Genomic DNA, 21,848 nt, shown 5'->3' with positions numbered 1-21,848 from the left:
ACCACACATAGTTATTACAATATTGACTATATTCCTTATGCTGTACTTTACATCCCCAGGACTATTTTATAACTGCCAATTTGTATTTCTTAATCCTGGGAAGGACACTTCTTGACTGAGATTAGTGAAGGATGTGGTTAAAAGACCTTGGATGTAAGACTGAATCATTGGCAATAGGGAGACATAAAAGCTTGTGAGATAGGGATTGAGAATTACAAAAAGTTAAATAACTTAGTTTACATTATTCATTTCACTATCAACAGAGTCAGGCCTTAAGTTAAAGCTTCCAAACAGTCTTCTAATATTTATTTCCCTTTAACTCCCAATGTAGTACTTAAGCCACAAGATGACTTTTTCCCAAAACTTAAAAGTAAACTATCAAGGTCAGTAAAAGCGATAGAAATATGAGAAAAGAATATCCTCATACTTTACCCGATTTCCCCTGTTTCCTTTTTCTCCAGATGACCCGGGGATTCCACGATTACCCTAAAAAAAGAAAAGAAAAAATAAATATATAAAGAATCTTTGTTATATTAGTCACACCAGAAACTTTTTTCACATAGTTTCACATTCTAGCCAACAGTGGAAAGTTTTTTTACCATTCTATTTCTGAGTATGTGACAGACTAAATGCAATGAACAATCCTCCCTTTGAAAAAACAATTTAAAATTACAAATAAATTTTAAAATATTTTATATACATTAATGAGCTGATAGAGAAAAAGAGAAATCCTTAGAGTTTAGAATAAAGAGAAAGCAAGACTCCACAGAAGTAATAGCCATTGGTGGTCCTAAAAATTATCATTCAGTGTGGTGTGAAAAAATCACGACTTGATCATCTATACTAAAGTGGTCCTAGGAGGTAGTGCCACCAATTACGTGGCAGAAGCAAACAACCTTCAACTCAGACCTTAATGACTTCTCATAGATAAAGTTCAATCAAAAATAAGTTTAAATCAAAATATCACATCACACATGAGGGAGACACCAGGATGGGGAGCCAACAGAAACAACAGACAACAAAATCAGACTAGCAATGATGATAGATATTAGAATTATCATACACAGAATATAAAATAAGTATATTTAACACATTTAAATAAGTAAGAAAAAAAGAATGAGTAAAAGTAAAAGCAAATATATTTAAAAAAGACCAAGTGGATTTGAGAAAGAATCAAATAGAACTTCTTGCAATGAAAATTAGAATAATTGAAATTAAAAATCTAATTGACAGGTGAAATGATATATTAAACATAAGAGGCATAAGGATTCGTGAACTAGAAACTGAAGAAATTATTCAGAATGCAGCACAGAAAAGACAAAGCAAAAAGAAAAGTTAAGAGACATTGAGGTTAGAATGAGAAGGTCTCACAAATTTCTTATTAGACATTATAAAGAGATAACAGAGAAAATGAAAAAGAAAAATTTCAAAATGATAATTTGCTAAGGACTTTCAAAAAATTACAGAATGCGCAAATGCTTAGATTCAAGAGCCTAACAAGTCCCAAGCAGGATAAATAAAAAGAAATCCACACCTGGACACATCATATCAAAACTGCAGAAAACTGTGAAGGGATTAAGAAGTACAGATTGGTAGCTACAAAATAGTCAAGGGGATGTAAAGTACAGCATAGGAAACATAGCCCATAATATTGTAATAACAATGTATGGTGCCAGGTGGTTACTAGATTTATTGGGGGGATTATTTCACAAATTATATAAATGTCTAACCACTATGCTGTACACCTGAAACTAATATAAAGTAATATTGAATGTCAAGTGTAATTGAAAAGAAAAAAGAAAAAAATGAAAAAAGTTATACCTAAAGCAAAAATTTAAAAAAAACTACAGAAAACTAGATAGAAAGAATGGGAAATTTTAAAGCAGCCTGATATTGCTTCTAAGACTGCTGATCAAAGAACAACAATTAGTTTGATGGATAACTTAATAGCAATAATGAAATACAGAAGACAGTAGAAGCCAGAACGTTACAAAATAACATTTTCAAAGTGCTGAAAGAAAATAATTGTTTACTCAAGAACTATTTCTCAAGAAAAAGGTTAAAATGAAGAGATTTTCAGAGAAACAAAAACCAAGGGAGTTTATGAACTTCATTAAAGGAAATTCTAAAAGTTTTACCTTAGGCAAAAGAAACACGACCTTTTCGTGTTCTTTTGAAGTCAACAATGATAAGAATAAATATAAGGGTAAATAAAGCTAGATAAGCATTGACTGATAAAATAATAATAGTGTCTAATCAGTAGAATTTAACAAAAAAAGATGGAAATAAAATACTGGACAATAATATGTAATATGGGAGGCAGCTCATTAGGGTTAAGTTTCTAGAGTCCTTGTATTTTGAAGATAAGGGCAAATATTAACTTTAGACTATTGAGCACGCATGTTAAAATTTCTAGACTAATTATGAAAAGTATAAATAGAGAGCTAAATGCCAAGCTAGTACAGGAGTGAAACATAGAATGAGAAACTTTCTGTACCTGTTCTCCATCCAAGCCATCAACACCTTCCTCACCAGAGTTGCCCTGTAGAGCAAAGGAACATGAGAACATTAGAGAGACAAGAAGACCAGAAATACATGATTATTGCTTTGATGTTAATTTCCTTGCTAATATTACTTTTTTAGTTAGATGAATCTAGACCTCCCAAAGCAACATTTACATACTGTATTCCATGATTAAAAAGCAATGCTTATTTTCTTTCTGAAGTAGTCATTAGCATTATATACTGTTTTTGCCGGCAGCTTTAGGGGCCAAAGAAAAAAACAAAACTCGAATTTTGAATGGATAGAAAGACTTGCTTTTAAAGTTTTGCACTGGAAACAAGTAACTCTTTCACAAGACTAAGTGAAACATTTCCCACCGGGTATCTGTAATGTTAAAGGTGGTCCTTTTGTTTTTAACCAGTTTTTCTTTAAGAAGACTGGCAAATATGCCTGAATTAATCTGCATAAGGGAAATTTGGGTGATCTCAGATTAAGGAGAAATGAAATGGCAGTGTATGCATACATGTACATTTGGGAGACTTACAATAAAAAAGCTCCATAAGAAATGAAAACCTAGGCTACTAGATGGTAAGAGTAAAAACCGGCAGCTGCATGATGACATCTCATCAAATAGGTCATCACTTTCAAATTATGAGCCCTTTGTTTGGCCAACAACCTCAAAATGACAGTTAAAATATTTATTTTAAAGTATCTTTTGAAAAAAAGTTCAGAGATTTGCAAGCAAAATACAATACAATGCATTTCACATGTGTGAAATAGTTGATGTACTCTTACTGTCCACATGAGGAAATAAAGTTCCAGGCATTTTTTTTTTTAACCAAAGCACAGCCAAGCTAGTGCATGAAAATAACATGCCAAATTCTCAGACTAAAATTATATGATAAATTTGCCACAGGCCATATGGGGTGAATCAGTGATACCAGGAGACACGAGTAAAGAAGCTTTATCAGCCCTTGTCTCTCTTGTTCATCGTTTTGCAACCACTGCCTAGGATAATGTGGGGAACAGAGTGGGTACCTAATAAATATTTTTTTGAATAAATGAATGAGAAAATGGATACTTTGCTTCTGAATCTGAATGTGAAGTTATTCCCTTATTTTGCCAACTCCTTTCTCACCAACCCTGTCCTAGCATTTCTCTCCCATTTGATATCACCATGACCAGACCCTCCCAACCACACTTTGAATTCAGGACAAACTCTTCCAGACTATTATGTGATAAATATGGTGGCTTAATTATTTTAGCATTAGCAAGCCTTCAAATGATAACATATATCCCTACCTTAAGCCTGAAATGGCCATTCATTAGCGTGACAGTTTAGCTGTTAATACCATCTGACATATTTCTTCCTCTAAAAGTTTTAAGCCCCACCTCCCTCAAGCAAAGGAAAAGTGATTGGACTCAGTATTTTAAAGTTTCTAAAAGAAACTGCTCTCCAGTTTAGGAAGAGTGAATAAGGTTACCTACCTTCTCTCCTGAAAATCCTCTTTCTCCCTAAAGTTGGGAAGAAATAAAAAGAATTGAGCTTAAATGAGACTTTTATACCATTGTTTCACTTAGGTAACCATATGTTCTCTGATATCAAGAAAACACAATTATTAGATCAAAATGAAGATTTCTTCTCAAGCAACTGTAATGGACGTCACAGTACTCTGATTACTACCACTCCCTTTTGCTTGTGGCTTGGAGAAAAATTGCGCCTTGCAACTCTTCACATCGTAGAGCAAGATTCTTGTTCTGAGCAAGAAACAGCAGTGACCTGCCATTTATTGTAAGTATTTTTCAAACTAAAATGAAATAACTGGATAACAAGCATGAGTGGGCTTCTAAGAACAAGAAGACCAATTAAATGAAAGAAAAATTTGTTAAAATACACAGAATATGGTCACTGTGGTCAGGAAAAAAAACTCTCTATAAGACTCTGAGGTTATAGAAAAACTTTTCTGGCCATATTAAAGGAGATGCTCTAAATGCAGAAGATTAAGAGACATTTAATCTTAATCTTGCAAGATTAAGAGACATGCAACCACAAGGGTGCCCCACCCATTATCCCTTTAACCTTTAAATGTTCAGTGTTGTCAAGCCCACCTTCCAACTGCCAGCACTGTGACTCTTTTCCTGAGGCTTTTTTCTGGTACCAGAGCCTGCCCACATGCAGGACAGGCCAGAAGTGCTGGGGAATTAATGACCCATGGGAACAGCCCTCACCTAATGCCTGAGAGGATTTGGTGTATGAATACCCCAGCTCCCTCACTCCTTAATGGGATAATACTGGCTGCCAGGGTTCCTCTGCAGGATTACGCTCTGTCTGCCCATGGTGGGAATTGAATTGATAATACACATTTTTTAGGCCACCTTCCCTCCCTGTCTAACTTTTCTACTCCCTACTAGTGTTTACTGAGATTGCCTTCCAGTAAACTATCTGCACTTGATTCCTTTTCTCAGGCTTTCCTTCTGGGAAACGGTCCATCTGAGAAGGAGCCAAGATGCCAGACCTATGTTGAAGAATTAAGGTTTTCCTCAAACTCAAGGGATAAAACAGAGAGATAGAGAGAGAATTGCACAGCTCGAAGGACACTCACCTTAGGTCCTCTCATCCCCGGGCATCCTTCCTCACCTCGGAGTCCAGGAGGACCTTGGGGGCCTCTTTCTCCCTGTGAAATAAAGATACACATGGAGCTACCTGTCTCTATTACCACCCAACTGATTCAAACCAGCAATAATGACGATCAGAATGACTAAAATGGGATGTGGTCCTTACAATTACTTTACATTCTCAGAGGCTTGACCAGATCACCTACAAGGCAATCAGAATGTTCATCAACTGCCCATATTGATGACCCCAAATCATACAAATCCAAATTATCTATATTTTTGATCAATGCAGTCAAGCCACATGGGCAAAACTTCAGCAAACAAAACCGAGGTGTGTATGTCAGAATATTTCCTTCAGGCAATTAAAGTTGGATGGTTTCCTTGTGGTCCCACAAAGAATAAACCACTATGTAACTTTTTCTCTTGTAGGTGAAATCCTGCCCATTCCTAAGGTATAGATTATTTGTCACCTCCTCTTCTAAAAAGGTTTTTCAGTTACATCGTGTGTTATTATTGTTTTGGGTTATATTGTTTCCTGCTATATTGTGGGCTTCTTGGAGACAAGGACAGTGTCCCATTTATTAATCTCTGGGTTCCCAGCCCTAAGCACAGTGTCTGCACACAGTAGACTTCCAATCAGGATTTGAAGAATGACTTCCTGAATTATAATGAATATTACTCTTTGATCTACGTAGTAAAAAAGGAAGGGAATGGTAGATATCATGCCTTTTGCCAAACTGATCAAATATAAATTAGAAAGTACGGTATACCCCATGAGTTTTCCTCAAAACAGTGTCTATAAATGTAACCTCTAACTTTGGCTTAATGAGATTATATAACTTCCCTACATAAATTGCCCTGGACAGTAAAAAGGAATATGGTAAAGTGTGACGTTCTCTGGATCTAAAAATGAAAGGATCTGGGTTCAAGCCCAGTTCTGTTTCCAACTTATTTTATAAGCTTGGACAAACAATGAATTACAATTTTCTCCATTTATAAAAAGTGGATCTGAATAATACTGATTATAACCATTCAAGGATTGTTGCAATGAATGTATGGGATACTGTATTGAAAGTACTTCACAAATGGATTGGACAAAAGAGGTGTTTTATACTCAACAGACAGCAAGAGATAATGAGAAAAGCGCAGGTTCTGGCATCAGATAGACATGAGTTTGGGCATATCTCCAATCCTCTCTATCTGACCTTAATAAATCACTTACTGTCTCTGAGTTTCTACTTTCACCTCTGTAAAATGAAAGTATTAACACATTTCAGTAGGGTTGTGATGAAGATTAAATGCCATAACGTATACACAATGCCTAACACACAGTAGATGCCAAATAGATGTCTGCTTTCTCCCCTTCTTCCTAGTCTATATGCATTTTTAGGTTCAATGTGTGGGGCTTAGCTTCATCTGGAAAATTTAATTCTAACACACTTACTATATTGCACTATGTAGTGTTATCAATCATGGATAATTGGTTGTTGTCTTTATTAGAAAATAAGCCAAACAAATATATGCAAAATACATGCAAAATATATACAAAACAAATGTCCCTGATAAAGCAGGGACACCAAGGAAAAGTTCTTAAAGTTTATTTTTAACAAAACATTAAAAATAAACCCCCTCTTACAATGGCTTTTTTTTTAAGTGTTGGCAAGGATGGGAAGAAATTGGAACTCTTATGCACTTTTTGGTGAGAATATAAGAGTATAGCTGTTGTTGAAAACAGTACAGTAGTTTCTAAAAAAAGTAGAAAGAGAATTACTATATAATCCAACAATTCCATTTCTGGGTATATACCTCAAAGAATTGGAAGTAGGGTCTCAAAGAGATATTTGCACACCCATGTTCATAGCAGCACTATTCACAATAGCCCAAAGGTAGAAGCAACCCAAGTGTCCATTGACAGATGAACAGATAAACAAAAGTGGCATAAACATACAACGACTATTATTCAGCCTTAAAAAGGAATTCTAACATGCCACAACATAGATAAACTTCATGTGAAATAACCAAAAAGACAAATACTTAATGAGGCACTTAGAGAGGTAAAATTCACAGAGACAAAAAGTGGAATGGTTATTGCTAGGGCTTGGGGAGAGAGAGGAATAGGAAGTCAGTGTCTAACAGGTGCAGAGATTCAGTTTTATAAGATGAAAATGTTCTGGAGATAAATGGTGGTGATTGTTGCACAACAATGTGAATGGTCTTAATACCACAGAACTCTACACTTAAAAATGATTAAGATGGTAAATTTTATACCACGTGTATTCTACCACAATTAAAATTTTTTTCAAAAGAAAATTGTGAATAAAAAGAAAAAGCCCACTCTTATGACTTCTATTCCCAACTTCTAAAGTTTCAGTTGCTGTACATACATAATTGGGTATTTGTTTTCCCAAAATTAGTCCTCAGGAAAAAGAGTATTCTTACATTTGAGTCTTCACAAAGTTTCCCATATTTCAGAGTACTCTCTTAACTGCTCTTTTTACTTAACTTTGAACAGCATAATATTGACACCCAGTCAGTGTTAATTTGAGACTTTTTTGGGATACTTATAAAGGTCACCTATCAGACCAGTTAAAAAAGAAAAACAAAGAAGGTAAAGAAATCTAACAGAGATTATTTATTTATTATATTTGAGGGTGAGACTTCACAATTTCATCATTAGATTCATGCAAATATGACTTAAAATTACCTTAAAAGCACTAGACTTCATGATTACATTATGGATACCATAAAAATATTCTTATAAGAAAAATAAAGCAATGAGTTTTGAAGCTAGAAATAAAATTCACAATGACAGACTTCATAAACAGATTCAAAAGTGGTTTAGCTCAAACAACTTAGACAGAAGTGAACACAATATACTCTAGAAAACCAGGTGAGATGTTTCCAAAAGTGACTCCAGTAATGCTGAAGAAACTGATATAGAAACCACATGAAAAGAATTTTTAATAAAATGGTTGATGAAATATTAGAGAGTAAAAAGCAGAATTTCTAATTTAATATATCATTTGACATAATGAAGACTTTAAAATATTTATGTGTAACTAATAAGTTAAATATTATAAGTAGACATTTGTCTAATTCACGTACATCCCTAAAAGTTTGGGCAAATACATTTTTTAAGTTCTCATGAGAAAATGGGAGTTGCCCTATAAGGGGCACAGGTGCTAAATTGTTTTGAGAATAAAATTCGGCCTTACTGGGTTTCTCATTCAACATCAAGCTCCATCATGTTCAAAAGCTGGTTTCCCATTTGCTCACAGTAGTTGCTTAAAACTAGCAATTATAGCCATGACTTAAGGGAAAAAATAACATCAGCAGCTTTTCAAATGTTGGGCTGCTTCAAGTTACCTTATGAGAAATGAGAATAATGGTAATAATAATATCTTGTTTTGTAGATGAAATGAGGAAATGTATACAAAATATTTAGCCATGTATCTGGCACATATGAAGCTGGGGACAAATATTAGCTTTTTTTTTTTTACTATTGAAGTTACGTAACTATTTTTTGTGATTTTAGATAATCTGACTAATTTGATACATAACTAAGTCTTCAGTGTGTAACAAATGCATATTTAAACCATCTCCCAATAGGTAAATTTTGAAAATACATAGAATTCATGAGTATTTTCCAAAGATGGCCACAACAAAATCTGCATGGTCTTCTGCTCTGTGACCCTGCCACACCTCCATCAAGAGGAGGAGTCTAACCTTCCCACCCACATCTTAAATCTGGTCTGGACTTAGTGACTCACTTGTACCCAATAGAATGTGACTTGTGAGTCTTGCTCAAAAGCCTTGCAGCTTGAGCCCTGGCCTCCTGGAATGCTCACTCTCAGGACTGACCCTCCCTGCTGGGTGTGCCCTCCGAGACTCAGTCGCCATATGCCACACACTTCCCCCTCTGCCTTCCGCCATCCCAGCCACCCCAGCTGAGCACCAGAGGATGAGAGAGGAAGCCATCTCAGCAGTGGTTCCTCCAGCCTCGTAAGGTCTAGTCAGCCCAGCTTAGACCCCAGACGCCCCCGTTCTCCTTTCACTTTTTCGACCCAGAGTTCAAGAACAATAAAACTGATAGTTGTTTTACACCAATAAGCGTTTTTGTTTTGGGTTTTTGGGGGGGTTTGGGGTGTCAGTTATTTATCCTTACACACTTTCAATTTGAACCTACAAATTATGGGCCCCATGACGAAACCTGTACATCTGCAGAGAGATGTCTGCTATTGAGCAGACCAGTCAGACCTGCTTTGATGGAAGATGAACTGAAAAGCCATTCAAAAGACAACATATTTTAAAGTCACCTTCTCTTGTGAGAAATACAGTAAAAAGCAAATGAGACCTGCCAGAGCTGCGATGGGTCCAGTCCAAATTGAGATGCGCTATCAGTGCACAATACATAATGGATTCCAAAGACAGTATATTTTAAAAAGTGAGATCGCTCATCAATTTTTATGTTAATTACATGTTGAAATGATTATATTTTGGGTGTATTGGGTTAAGTAAAATATATTAATAAAATTAACATCGCCTATTTCTTTTTACTTTCTTTAAGGTGGCTGTTATAAAATTTAAAAATTATATAAAATTGCGTACAGTACCCACCCCCATCCCCAGGGGGGATACATTCCAAGACCCCAAGTGGATGCCTGAAACCATGGATAGTACCGAACTCTATATACTCGTATGCCGTTTTTCCTGTGCATACCTATGATAAAGTTTAATTTATATATTAGGTTGGTGCAAAAGTCATTGCGGTTTAAAAGGTTAAAAATAATTGCAAAAACCGAAATGACTTTTGCACCAACCAAATATTAGGCACAGTAAGACATTAACAACAATAATAATAAAATAGAAACATTATAATGATACACTGTAATAAAAGTTATGTGAATGTGGTGTCTCTTTCAAAATATATTATTGTACTGCACTCTCCTGTCTCCTTGTGATGATGCGAGATGACAAAATGCCTACCCGATGAGATGTGTTTACAGTTTGAGATGTGACAGCAAAACTAGCACAAATTTCTTTCCCTTCTTCACAATTTCACAGGCAGAAGATTCATTCTTACAATAAATCTTAGCAACCTCAGCATACAATTTTTCTGCTTTCCTAATTCAATCACGAATTTCCACCTTTTCACTTAAAGGAAGCACTTTACCACTACTCTTTGGCATATCCAAATAGCCAGCATCACTACTCTTGTGCTCTGGGGCCATTATTAAGTAAAATAAGGGTTAACTGAACACAGATACTGCAATACTGCGACAATCAATCTGATAATTGGAAGGGTTACTAAGTGACTGACAGGCAGGAGTGTCTAGTGTGGAGATGCTGGACAAAGGGATTGGTCTCCTCTCTGGTGGGACGGTGTGAGATTTTTGTCATGCTACTCAGAACAGTGCAGAATTTAAAACATATGAATTGCTCATTTCTGGAATTTTCCATTTAATATTTCGGATAGCAGTTGACCACAGGTAACTGAAATAACAGAAAGAGAAACTGTGGAAAAGGATAGGGCCTTCGTATGTTGCTCACTTTATATTTCTTACTTTGTACTTGAACATTTTTATAAAACATTTTAGTTTTAGGATGTTAAGACAGCAGAGAAGGAGGACAAAAATCAACTCCCACCCTGGACAGATAAGGGCTTATTTATCCTGTTTGTCTGAAATTGGTGTCAATGATCCTGATGGGTTGGTCAGAACTTAAAACACTCTCTTAACTTTGGCCAGGCTCATTGAACCACAGACCGAGTAGAAAACACAATACTTAAAGGACATCTTAAAACATCATAAAAATGGGAAGGAATATTTTCACTACTCCTGCACAAAACAGCAAAAATTCACAATTCCTATTTGTGAATGTATCTCTAACATCTAATACTACATTTACTAAAGCGAACAAAAGAGAAAAGTTGAGCAATTTTCCCATAAACATAATCAAAGAGATGGATCAGTTTATATAGGTCACAGCAGCTATATTTTTCTCTAATTTCTGCTTATTTTCCATGTCCAGGCAGCATAAATGTTCAGAACAATAAAATGATGTGCTAGTCTAGGTGGAACAATGAGAACATTAATGTTTGTGTATACCAGTAGTTAGGAAGTTTGGTCCAAGGACCCCTCAGGTCCCCAAGACCCTTTGGGAGGGGGTTCTCACAAAGTTAAAACTATTTTCCTGATTATACTAGAATGTCACTTTGCTTTTTACTCTTGTTCTCTCCCAAGTGTACAGTAGAGTTTTTAAAGGGCCACAGAGCAAGTGATATCATGATAGACTGAATACAGAAGCAGATACATGACTCTAGCTGTCTCCTAACAAGCTCGACATTAAAGATATTTGAAAACATGTTTTTAAATGCCACTCCCCTCACTAACATATTTTACTTTGGAAAATATGATTATCTTTCATAAAGGAATGTCATTTATGTTATGGGTTTATTTTTGTTATTTTGAAATAAAATAAATAAATCATTTAAAATTCTCTTAGTTTTAATTTCTAATGTGCCAAACATCAATAGATAGAAAGCACATCAAAAACATCTCTTCGAGGTCCTCAGTAATCTTTGAGAGTAAAAAGTATCCTGAGACAAAAAAGTTTGAGAACCAGTGATATATACAAATCAACTTTAAAACACACACCTGTAGCAAAATGGTTTCCACAATTTAAAAGAACTGAAAACAATGTTTGTTTTTTTAATCTTTTTGGTATTTACATGATGTAATAAAGATGATTCCTACCATATTTCAGTGCCCTAGCTAATAATTTTCTCTATGAGGTACATTTTTCTCTACAGCCAATCAAATGATAGATAACTTTCTGTTGTCCAGGATGTATCCAGGGTTATATACAAACCATCAGTAGATAACTACACCTCCATTCTGCCATTCTGGAAGATATCTGAGTGATCTTATTATGAGAATGGCCTTGATTCTTTTCAATCTATTTTGTTAAACCACCTACCGTGTTTCCCCAAAAATAAGACCTAGCCATAAGACCAAGTGTTATATTAATTTTTGCTCCAAAAGATGCATTAGAGCTGATTGTCTGGCTAGGTCTTATTTTTGGGGAAACACGGTATAGACATGACTACCTCATTAACAACAAATTCTGAAATTTAGCTCACGATTAACAACTACTATTATATGCATGCACATTAGACACAGACCATATTTTCAGTTACTTCAAATTCACTGATTTAAAAAACAAAATGACCGTACTTTCTCGTTAAACATCTTCTAGCAACTGTATCTTTACAAACTTTGTCTACCTGACATTTGTTACAATAAATAGTTATTTTTATATAGATATTTTAAACCCATTTTAAATGGCATAGAGGAGAAAAATGTCATGACTTAAGCACAATTAAGTATTGCTGATAATAGACCCATTGTACTGTATTCTTTTAAAGAAAAAGAAAAAAGATTTAGTACTTACATGTCCACCATCTTCACCAGGATGACCAGGTAATCCGCCAGAACCCTTCTGCCCCTGAGGAGAGAAAAAAATCAAAATAAATAATTTGGACTCTAAATTCTTCATTTCTTAAATCTACATGAAATAAAAATTGTTAATTATAGGTACCCCTGTCTCACTGAGTGGATGTTTTACTGAGACTCTACTAAATGTTGAACGCCATGCCCAAAGATATATAGAAACAAGTATTCTTGGCCTGTCTTACAGCGAAAACTTGAATACCTACTTGTCTTAATAGTTGGTACAACAACCTACTTTTATTTTTCTAAAATACCTTTTTAAGCCATTCTATTATGAAAATCGAAACCAAAACTAGTTAAATGTTTAAGGAAAACTGTTATTCTTAAAGAGAATGTTATGGGTTTTACATTCTCATAACAAAATGTCAGTAAACAAAGGTGTTACCACCCATATTACTTATGAGAAATGGCTGTTTATTTCTGTATGACTCAGCTATTTAGTCTCGCTCTCTTTCTCTATCTCTCTCTTTCTTTCTTTTTTTTTTTTTTTTTAATTCTTAGATACTAAACCCACAAACCATTTCCTCTCAAGGGAGTTTGGCTTGATATTTCATAGCCAGGTGTGTTTATTTAGACTACAAATTGGTCAGTAAGATATGGGAGCCATAGTCTATTTGTGATCAACAAAGATATGAAAGTCATTGCAACCAACCACTGAATTCTAACAAACAGAAGGAGCAGAGAAGTCAAAAATTGAAAACATTCTCATCTTTAGCCTTTGAGGCATAGTCTCTAAGTTGCCAAAAGTCAAGAGGTGCCCAAATTTGATTTTCTGATTCTCTAGTCAGATATTTACGAACAACTTGATGGGGAAAACAATCCAGTGCTAATGCATAACGACAATTTATTTTTCCAGAAGTAATTACATACTTTATACAGTTTTAAATTAAGATTGATCTGCAAAGTCAATAAGAGCTCATTCCAACAACCTGATGGAAATTCTTACAAAGAGAAAATGTAAAAAGATGAGCAAAGCCAACGTTTGATTCAACCTTACATGTGGATTTGTGATTGTACCCCCATCGTGAAGTTGAGAACAGAACCTTCAGTCCCTGGACACCTGAGGACCATTTCTAATGAGATATTCTCCCTTAAAACTGTGAAATAGTAATTTTCCTATCTCTTAACCCGAGAGTTAACAGAGAGATGTAAATTAACCACTAGTGAACCAGTGCTTATATCTTTTTATCAGAGTTTCATGTTATAGAATAGGATGTTAGATAGGAAGGAAGGAAGCATTGACTACTGTAAAGAAAGCAGGTGTTAGACAAGTGAAAATTTTGTAGACAAGTAAAAACTTCGATGCAGTGAGAGAATCTATGAAAGTATTTGTCAAATACATGTAAGTAGGCAGCATAATACAGAATGTGAATCAGGCAGACGTAGGGGCTTAAATTAAAAAATGCCTCTTTTGTAACTGTGCAACTTTGGGAAAGTGATGTTCCCTCTCTGAGCCTCAATTTCAAACCTGTAAAATAATGTTTACTTAAAAGTTTTGTTAAGAGGATAGAATTAGGAAAAGTGTGTTTCAGACATAACACAGAGCCTGATATGCAGTCATCTACCTGAAATGTCATCTCTCTCCCTCCCACACCCACACCCAACAAATCCTCACCTTCCTCCCGGGGCTCCCGTGATCACCTCTGTGCCCATCTTCTCCAAAACACTTTGCATACATATTGCAGCATGTTCTTTCTACAACTGTGTCCTGAAAGACAGAATCCCCATTGCATGATTTTTTTTTCCATCTCTTAACCTACATCACACTATACACTAAAGAGACAAAATTACCTCAGGGTTTTAAAAATTATTAGAATTAATAGATCCAGCGAAGGGTGGTGTTTAAAAAAATATACTCACAAGTTGCTTCAGTAAGATGCTTGGGAGGGACTGCAGTGTGATGCTCAGAGGTTGATTATATGCAAATCCTCTGCCAAATTCTAGCTCCTGAAGCTCTTCTAATTTATGCACACCTTCCAAGCCAACAATGAGGAGTCCAGAGAATCCTTCAAGATACCAACAGGTGGGCAATTTACCTGTATGTCTTTTGAATGTTCCGTCTTTGTCTTGGACTCAGATATTCATCCATCATCCCGTCTTTCCTATTCCTTCACCTGTCTTTTCTCAGACTTCATTTTTGTTAAAATCAAAATTGGCTCATGACATTCCCTCTTGAAGAACTGGTCTGACACCTTTCAATCCCACCAGCTGAAAGTCCAGTAGTTAGGTAGAACCACAAAAGACTCTCAGAGCTCTCTTATATTCCTTGTTATTTCATAGAAAGTTTTCACCCATTATTGTATTAAGTTACATCTTTTTAAACCCATTCCTGAAGTATGTTTGTGGTTTACTCTCAGAAACTGTGGCAATCACTGAGACTGTTCACAAATATTCTGATATATATGATTTTACTACTTTGGGAAAGTTATCAACTCTCATTAAGCTTCAATTCCTTACCTGTAGAAATATTATCTATTTCATGAAAGTTACACCTGACTATATGGCTTGCTCTGACCAATTAAACTGTGTGCAGAAGTGACATGTTTCACTTCCTGGAAGAAATTTTAAGAGTGCTGCACAGTTTGCCCATTTCCTTTCATGTGCCATAGGAATAGACCCCTCCTTCAGTCTCAGTCATTGAGACATGAGCAGGAGACATAAATAAGTGGGCACGAGGCATAAAATGAATATATTCTTGCTACTTTAAACCATGAGTTTGGAGATTGTTTGGTGTTACTGCAGAACTTAGTCTATTCTACTGAATCAGTCACTAAAAGACCCTCTGGATTTGTCCACATAACAGGGACAAATGGACAAGTATACTTTTCAAATTTGGCTAGAAATCACTGTCCGTAGAATTTCAGAACAAATATTAGCGTTAATATTTTCAATAGTAAATTCACATACACACACAAATTGCTTTTATCAATTGCAAAAAAACAAAAAAAAAGCTGTTTAACAATCTTGTGGTTTAAAGCTGTTGTACATATTCTTAATTATTCCTGAAAATCATTTCCTGGAAATGGAATTGCTGATCTGGCACACAGGCAAAGTTTGCAGTCTTTTGTTATATATTCTAAATTCCCTTTCAGAAAAGGTGCAACAATTTAAATTTTCAGAGGCTATCTAGGTGATAAATTTAGTTGGGAGCATATCATCATAAAATATATTCCAACACATTATAAACCAAGGGAAAACATCATCCCCAGAAGAAAATGTTGAACATACTCCACCGAGGAGGGAGAAGGGTGAAGGGAGTTTTAACAAGTTAGGTTGTTGGTTGTTCATCCTGAGTTTGTTTTACAACCTTGATGGGACACAAACTGGGAATGGCCAGAGCAAACAGGCACAGTTGTACAGGTGGCACTGCCCTTGGACACCCAGCTGTGGGAACTGGTGGGTACTGTAATACAGCCAGCACACCACTCACCAAGCCAGGTACCTACGCTTGCACCCTCCTAGAGCATTGGGCATCTTTTTCTAATTTCACAAAGATGTCATATCGAATAGCAGCAGCCCTTGGAGACGGAGAAGCAGGAAGAATGAGGGAGCATACGAGAGAGGAAAGGCAGTAGAAAGAGCAAGGCCCAGATTTAGGCTGATTCCAGAGTTTAGGGAAAAGAGGCATATGGACCCCTAGGTGGCCTAAAAGAACTAAGAGCACACACACTCACCATGAATTAGGAGTTGCACCTTCACCCGACCCCACCATGCTGGTAATTGGTCAGTCCTGTCTCGGAGAGGCTCTTAGTCAGTGTCGGGGATTAGGGATCCTGGGGGTTTTTCAGCCCTGAACAGTCCCAATTCATACGGAGGGAGACTGGGAATCATTCTGGGGGGCACTGAGCTCTTATCACTTGGGTTGGCATGCCGAGACTTAGTAGCATCCAGTGCCGTTTGGAAACCTGAGCGTGTACCTCAGTCCCTGTGAGACGAATGATGCCCACGCAGGTCAACTCCATGCACTTACCTTTGCCTCGGAGAAGCTCAGATGTCTTCTTCAGTCTCTCTAAATCATCATCCAGTCCATCAGTAAACACTAAAAGGACCTGTTGTTTGGGGAAAGGGGGGAGCAGGGAGGGAGTGAGGGAGGGATGGAGGGAAGGAGAGAGGGAGTAGGACAAGGGAGGAGGCAGAGGGGGAGGGAAAGGAAAGAAGGGGAGAGGGGAAAGGGAATGGAGAAGATGGATGCTATAAGATGCACATTTCTTTAAAATTCAAGGGTAAACTTAACTTTCTTGGTTGTATCCAGCCTTTCACCCTGTTCCCTTTCACCCATTCATTATTTATTTTATTACACATTCGCTTTTACTTCAACTTCCCCTCGAAGAAGAAGAAGAAGAAGAGGAAGAGGAAGAAGAAAAGAAATTTGAACCAGCTTAACATGTTCACTTAAAAATATCTTCCAAAAATTGTCTTACAATACTCATCTTTATTAATGTCAAAAATTTATTGCATTTTTCTACAATTAAAATGTGTCACCTTCACTCATGGAAAATTTTAATTTAAAAAAATGAATTATACTAGTCAAGTAATAAACTCATTGAATGTATGATTGAAGGGAAATCTACATGTAACTTTCCAAGTTTGGAGATGGCATTTCTTAATAAACATCACATGAGACCTTGCAAGTTCTGTGGACTTGCGTGGGTGTAACGTTTGGGGGCACCAAGAAGGGAAGGAGTGGGCTTCACTACAGAGCCATTAGCTGTCACTAAAGACAGTTCAAAGCGCTGACTGGGAAAAAAAATTAGGCTCTACTCTACATGGGAGTCAGTGACTAGAGGAGCTGAGGAGTCTTAAAATATCTTCCAGTGATCTTTGGAATGAATTGTTCCATGGAAGAATCTGGATCACTGAACTGTGGGCAACTTGAGGGCAGGGACTTTTATCCTTTCATTCCTACTGGCCGTATTCAGCACACAGCCTCTAGGGCTTAGTAAATATCTAAGTAAATATCTTGGCTGAATGAAAGTACATTTTTATTGGTCTTTACTGAGTAAGACTACGGTTTTCCTCTATGTAGGATCTCCAGTGAAGAACAGTCACAAAAGCCTTATGTCCCCCAACTCTACTGCCCCACCCCACCCCCGACTCTGCCTGATGGCTCCGTCACATGGATTCTCAGCATTATTACCTTCACTTTAGCAGAAGAGAAACGGATAGCGTTGTTGCCCAGGAACTGCAAAAAACCCACGTCCATGTGGTTGCTCTGGGCAGCCTGATGAACCAAGAACTTCTGAATGGTCTCATCACTATACTTCCCAAAGCCTGAGTCAAAGATAACCTGACCATTTGAGCCAGGAACCAGGTAGCGAAACATTATGTTGCTCTGACCAGGAACGCTACAGCTGATGTTAGAAAGCAAGGACAACTGTTGCATCAGCTCTGGCAGTAATCCTTGAAGCTTCTGATGAACTTGCCTTGTGGGAATGGAGATATCAATTCCTACAGACAAATCTATGTTGCATCCTTTGAAGGTGGAGGAGGAAAAAAAACAAATTAGTCATCTATAGATGCATGTCCAGGCCTGCCCTGGAAGAAGAACCCCAGACAATCCACAGAAGTGTAAGCTAAATAATGATTGTTGTCTAATTTCAGGGATGATTTGTTACACAACAAAAACTAACTGATACATTATGTACTATTTCATACCTCTCTACACCTCTGCTGATCCTATGCCTCTACCTGAATTGTCCTTTCCCTTCCCCTCCACGCCAATCTGGTTAACTCATGCATGTCTTTCAAGTAACAGTTCAAGTAACCCCCTCCCTAAAGCTCTTTCTGACTCATGTCCCCAGCTCCTCGGGTTGAATTGCCAAATGTCCCTGATTGTTCATTGTTACTTTACTTGACATTCTCTCCCACTAAACAGGATTTCTTGATAGTAGGGGCAATATCATCTTACTTTCCCAGTGCCTAATACAGATGCTCATTAAATGTGTGACAAATGAATGAAGAAGGGAATGTAAATGAGCCTTGAGTCTCTTTCAGCACGAGCTTACTATTTCCTTTTCTTCTGGAAGTTTTCTTCCTCATTCACCACTTACACATAAACCTTGTTTCAGGGACACATATTAGAAAAGATCAGGACTGACAAAGACTCCTAATTTTCTGTTTCTTCTGCCTGAAAACTTTTTGTAAAGATTTGTCACTATTGTAATTAGTACTATTTAAATATTTCTTAATGTACAACTTTCCAATATTGATGGATAACAAACATGATGGACTTTTTATGTATTTTTTTCAATTACAGTTGACATTCAATAGTATATTAGTTTCAGGTGTACAGCATAGCGGTGAGATATTTATATAATTCACAAAAACTTTTAAGCCTTCCCAGAAAGATGTAGCTAGAATTTGAAGGCCCACTGATTTTCAGGCTATACCCAGCCACTCACAAGTGAATAATAAGAACATCCACAAAACTTCACTGAGGAGGCAAAAGTTGATGGTCTCAGGTGCACCTGGATTAGTATCTGAATAAATGACTTAAAATGTAACTTATCAACCATAAAAGGGCCACTATTCTTAACTACTTCTGCACAATGAACATAGCTTGAAACTCTCCAGGGCAAGCCTGGACACGTGCACATTTTCTCCTTAGACCAGCACACACTGGAATATTGGCTCAGAATAAAAAAACAAAACAAAACTAAGATGTTGGGGGGGGCAATTTTGAGGAAATTAATTGAATACTGGATGTTTCACCAGTGGAAAGATTCATAAACAGTGACTTAAAGTTTCTCAGAGATCTGAGTCACGAGTTTTCCATCCCCTAAATATCATACTCCATGCTAGCTCAAGTATGTTTCTGGAGTTTCCAAGAAAGAAAATGCCTTCCTCTCCTCCTTTCATATAAAGTATCTTGGGTTTTTTTTTATTTTTAAATCTCTAACTGAAATTCACCAAAAGGAGTTTTCACCAATGTACATCCCATTTCTATATCACATCTAATTTCAGAAAAAATAAATTTCCTTTTTGCAGTATGGTATATTATTCCAACATTTCTAATTTATATTTTCCCCAGGAACATTTTCAGCTGGTTTTATTCTGTAATGCAAGCAGCATTCCTTTCCCTGTTAACAGCGAGGGCTGAACCTTGTGAGATAACCTCTAAGGTCTTTATGATTCAGCTTTATGATTCTAGAATTCTAGAATTAATTAGGTTCCAGCTATTATTAAAGTATCCAGCTAATTTCATCAAAAAAGTCAATGACAGGGGCAGCCAGATGGCTCAGTTGGTTAGAGCGCGAGCTCTCAACAACAAGGTTGCCGGTTCAGTTTCCACATGGGATGGTGGGCAGAGCCCCTGCAACAAAAATTGAAAATGGCGATTGGACTTGTAGTTGAGCTGCGCCCTCCACAACTAGATTGAAGAACAACGACTTGGAGTTGATGGGCTCTGGAGAAACACACTGTTCCCCAATATTCCCCAATAAAAAATAAATAAATAAAAATAAATTAAAAATAAAAGTCAACGACAAAGCTGTAGATAAATATAAATCCTAATTTACTACATGGTGCAAAATGAATTGAAAAGCGAAGCAAATCCTATATCTCTTTTCCTTCCCCTGATAATACCTAGGTGAATATAAACAAAGAAAATAGAACTGCTTAATGCAGGACATCCCATAATCCATGCTTACTTAACAAATAATGTTACACATGTACTCTTTTCAATTGATTTTTTAAATCACCAAGAACACTGCAAAATACTGATATTCTTTAGGCATATAAACAAAAATATGAATTTAATAACTCTAAAAAATTGGCTCCAGTTTTTGACACCAAACTGCTAGGGAGTTCAATCCCTACTTCCATTATTTCCCAGCTGTGTTTTTTAACCTCTCCTACTTTTCTCATCTGGAAATTGGGTATTATAATAATAGCATCTGCTTCACATGGGGTTGATGTAGGAATATTGGACTTCATGGATTCCACTATATACTCTTCTATATGATTCCATACTATACTATATTTTACCATACTACACATTACTATACCATATTATACCATTTGATGGCATTCTATGCTAGTCTATACTATACTACAATCATGCGGCTCATAATGACATTTTGGTCTCCAACAAACAACATATACAACTGTGGTCCCAGAAGATGATAGTGGAGCTGAAAATTCCTATTGCCTAGTGATGTCGTAGCCATAGTGTAAGGCCATAGTGCAATGTATTACTATTTTGTACCAGTCTCAGCCTGCGGATAGTAATGCTATCACTAGAAATGCCTGGGGGCACTCACCTGGACCCCAGTGAGCTTCCTACTGGGGAACATCTTCTCTTTCTAAACCAATGTTACAGCTGAACCAACCCTTTGGTTGTTACAATTGCAAGATGCCCTTTAGCAACAACCATTAGGAAAATTTGAAGGAAAAAAAGAGTTTATTACTTATAGGCCCTGGAGTGTACGAGGCACACCCGGGGGCACATAGTGAGGTCACAGGTAGAGAGAGAATGCAGGGCCCTTGGGTTCTGCTTTTATTGGGACCAAGTGTGAGAGGGGATGGGCTAAGGTTCCGTAGCTCATTATTGATGAATTTAAAACATAAGGGTGAATTTAAAGTGCAAAAAGGGAAAAAACAAGTAGCCCAAATGGTCAGTTATGGAAATCAACCAAGATTTCTAAAACAGGAGGGTAGGCAGCCTGACTTTATCTTGTGTAGCTGGCAATGTGTTTATTCAAGATAGACTCCACTGAAGCAGCTGCGTATCTGAAATGAATGCCTCACCAATCAAAGCTTAAGTTAAGCACTCACATTACAAATAGAAAAGCCAACTGTCAGAGCTTACACTACAATTACTCACGTGTTTGTGGTGATGCTGGTGTAAACAAACCTCCTGTACCACCAGTCCTATGAAAGTATAGCACCTACAGTTACAGTAGTAAGCTATACCATCTAGGTTGTGTAACCTATGATGTTCACACAATGACAAAATCCCCGAACAATGCATTTCTCAGAATATATCCCTTCATTAAGCAACACATGACTATATATCATATAACACTCTTCTATACTATACTATGTTTCATTTTGCCATACTATGCTATACTACCCTCCTACTCAAAGCGTGATTTGAGGACTGGCAGGATCAGCAGGGAGCATTAGTCATATAGAATCCCACACAGAATTACTGAATCATCATCTGAATTCTAACAAGATCTCCAGGTGATTCACATGCGTGTTAAAGTTTGAGAGGCT

General features: G+C 36.7%; 1 protein-coding gene across 1 annotated transcript in view; it reads right to left on the bottom strand.

Moving 5' to 3' along the window:
* Window positions 1-21,848, bottom strand: part of LOC117036601 (collagen alpha-4(VI) chain-like) — a 98,036-nt gene that overhangs the window by 49,153 nt on the left and 27,035 nt on the right. The window contains exons 9-17 of the mRNA XM_033131593.1: window positions 17,767-18,101; window positions 16,600-16,678; window positions 14,490-14,635; window positions 14,245-14,337; window positions 12,571-12,624; window positions 5,106-5,177; window positions 3,991-4,017; window positions 2,498-2,542; window positions 433-486 (exon numbers count right to left, since the gene is read on the bottom strand). Of these exons, the coding sequence (XP_032987484.1) occupies window positions 433-486; window positions 2,498-2,542; window positions 3,991-4,017; window positions 5,106-5,177; window positions 12,571-12,624; window positions 14,245-14,337; window positions 14,490-14,635; window positions 16,600-16,678; window positions 17,767-18,101 (905 nt within the window). The remainder of the gene's footprint in view (window positions 1-432; window positions 487-2,497; window positions 2,543-3,990; window positions 4,018-5,105; window positions 5,178-12,570; window positions 12,625-14,244; window positions 14,338-14,489; window positions 14,636-16,599; window positions 16,679-17,766; window positions 18,102-21,848) is intronic.

This window comes from Rhinolophus ferrumequinum, chromosome 17 (genome assembly GCF_004115265.2).
Source record: "Rhinolophus ferrumequinum isolate MPI-CBG mRhiFer1 chromosome 17, mRhiFer1_v1.p, whole genome shotgun sequence".
NCBI classification, from domain to species: domain Eukaryota; kingdom Metazoa; phylum Chordata; class Mammalia; order Chiroptera; family Rhinolophidae; genus Rhinolophus; species Rhinolophus ferrumequinum.
The sequence above is the reverse complement of the archived record's forward strand: the minus strand, read 5'-3'. Positions and strand labels throughout refer to the sequence as shown.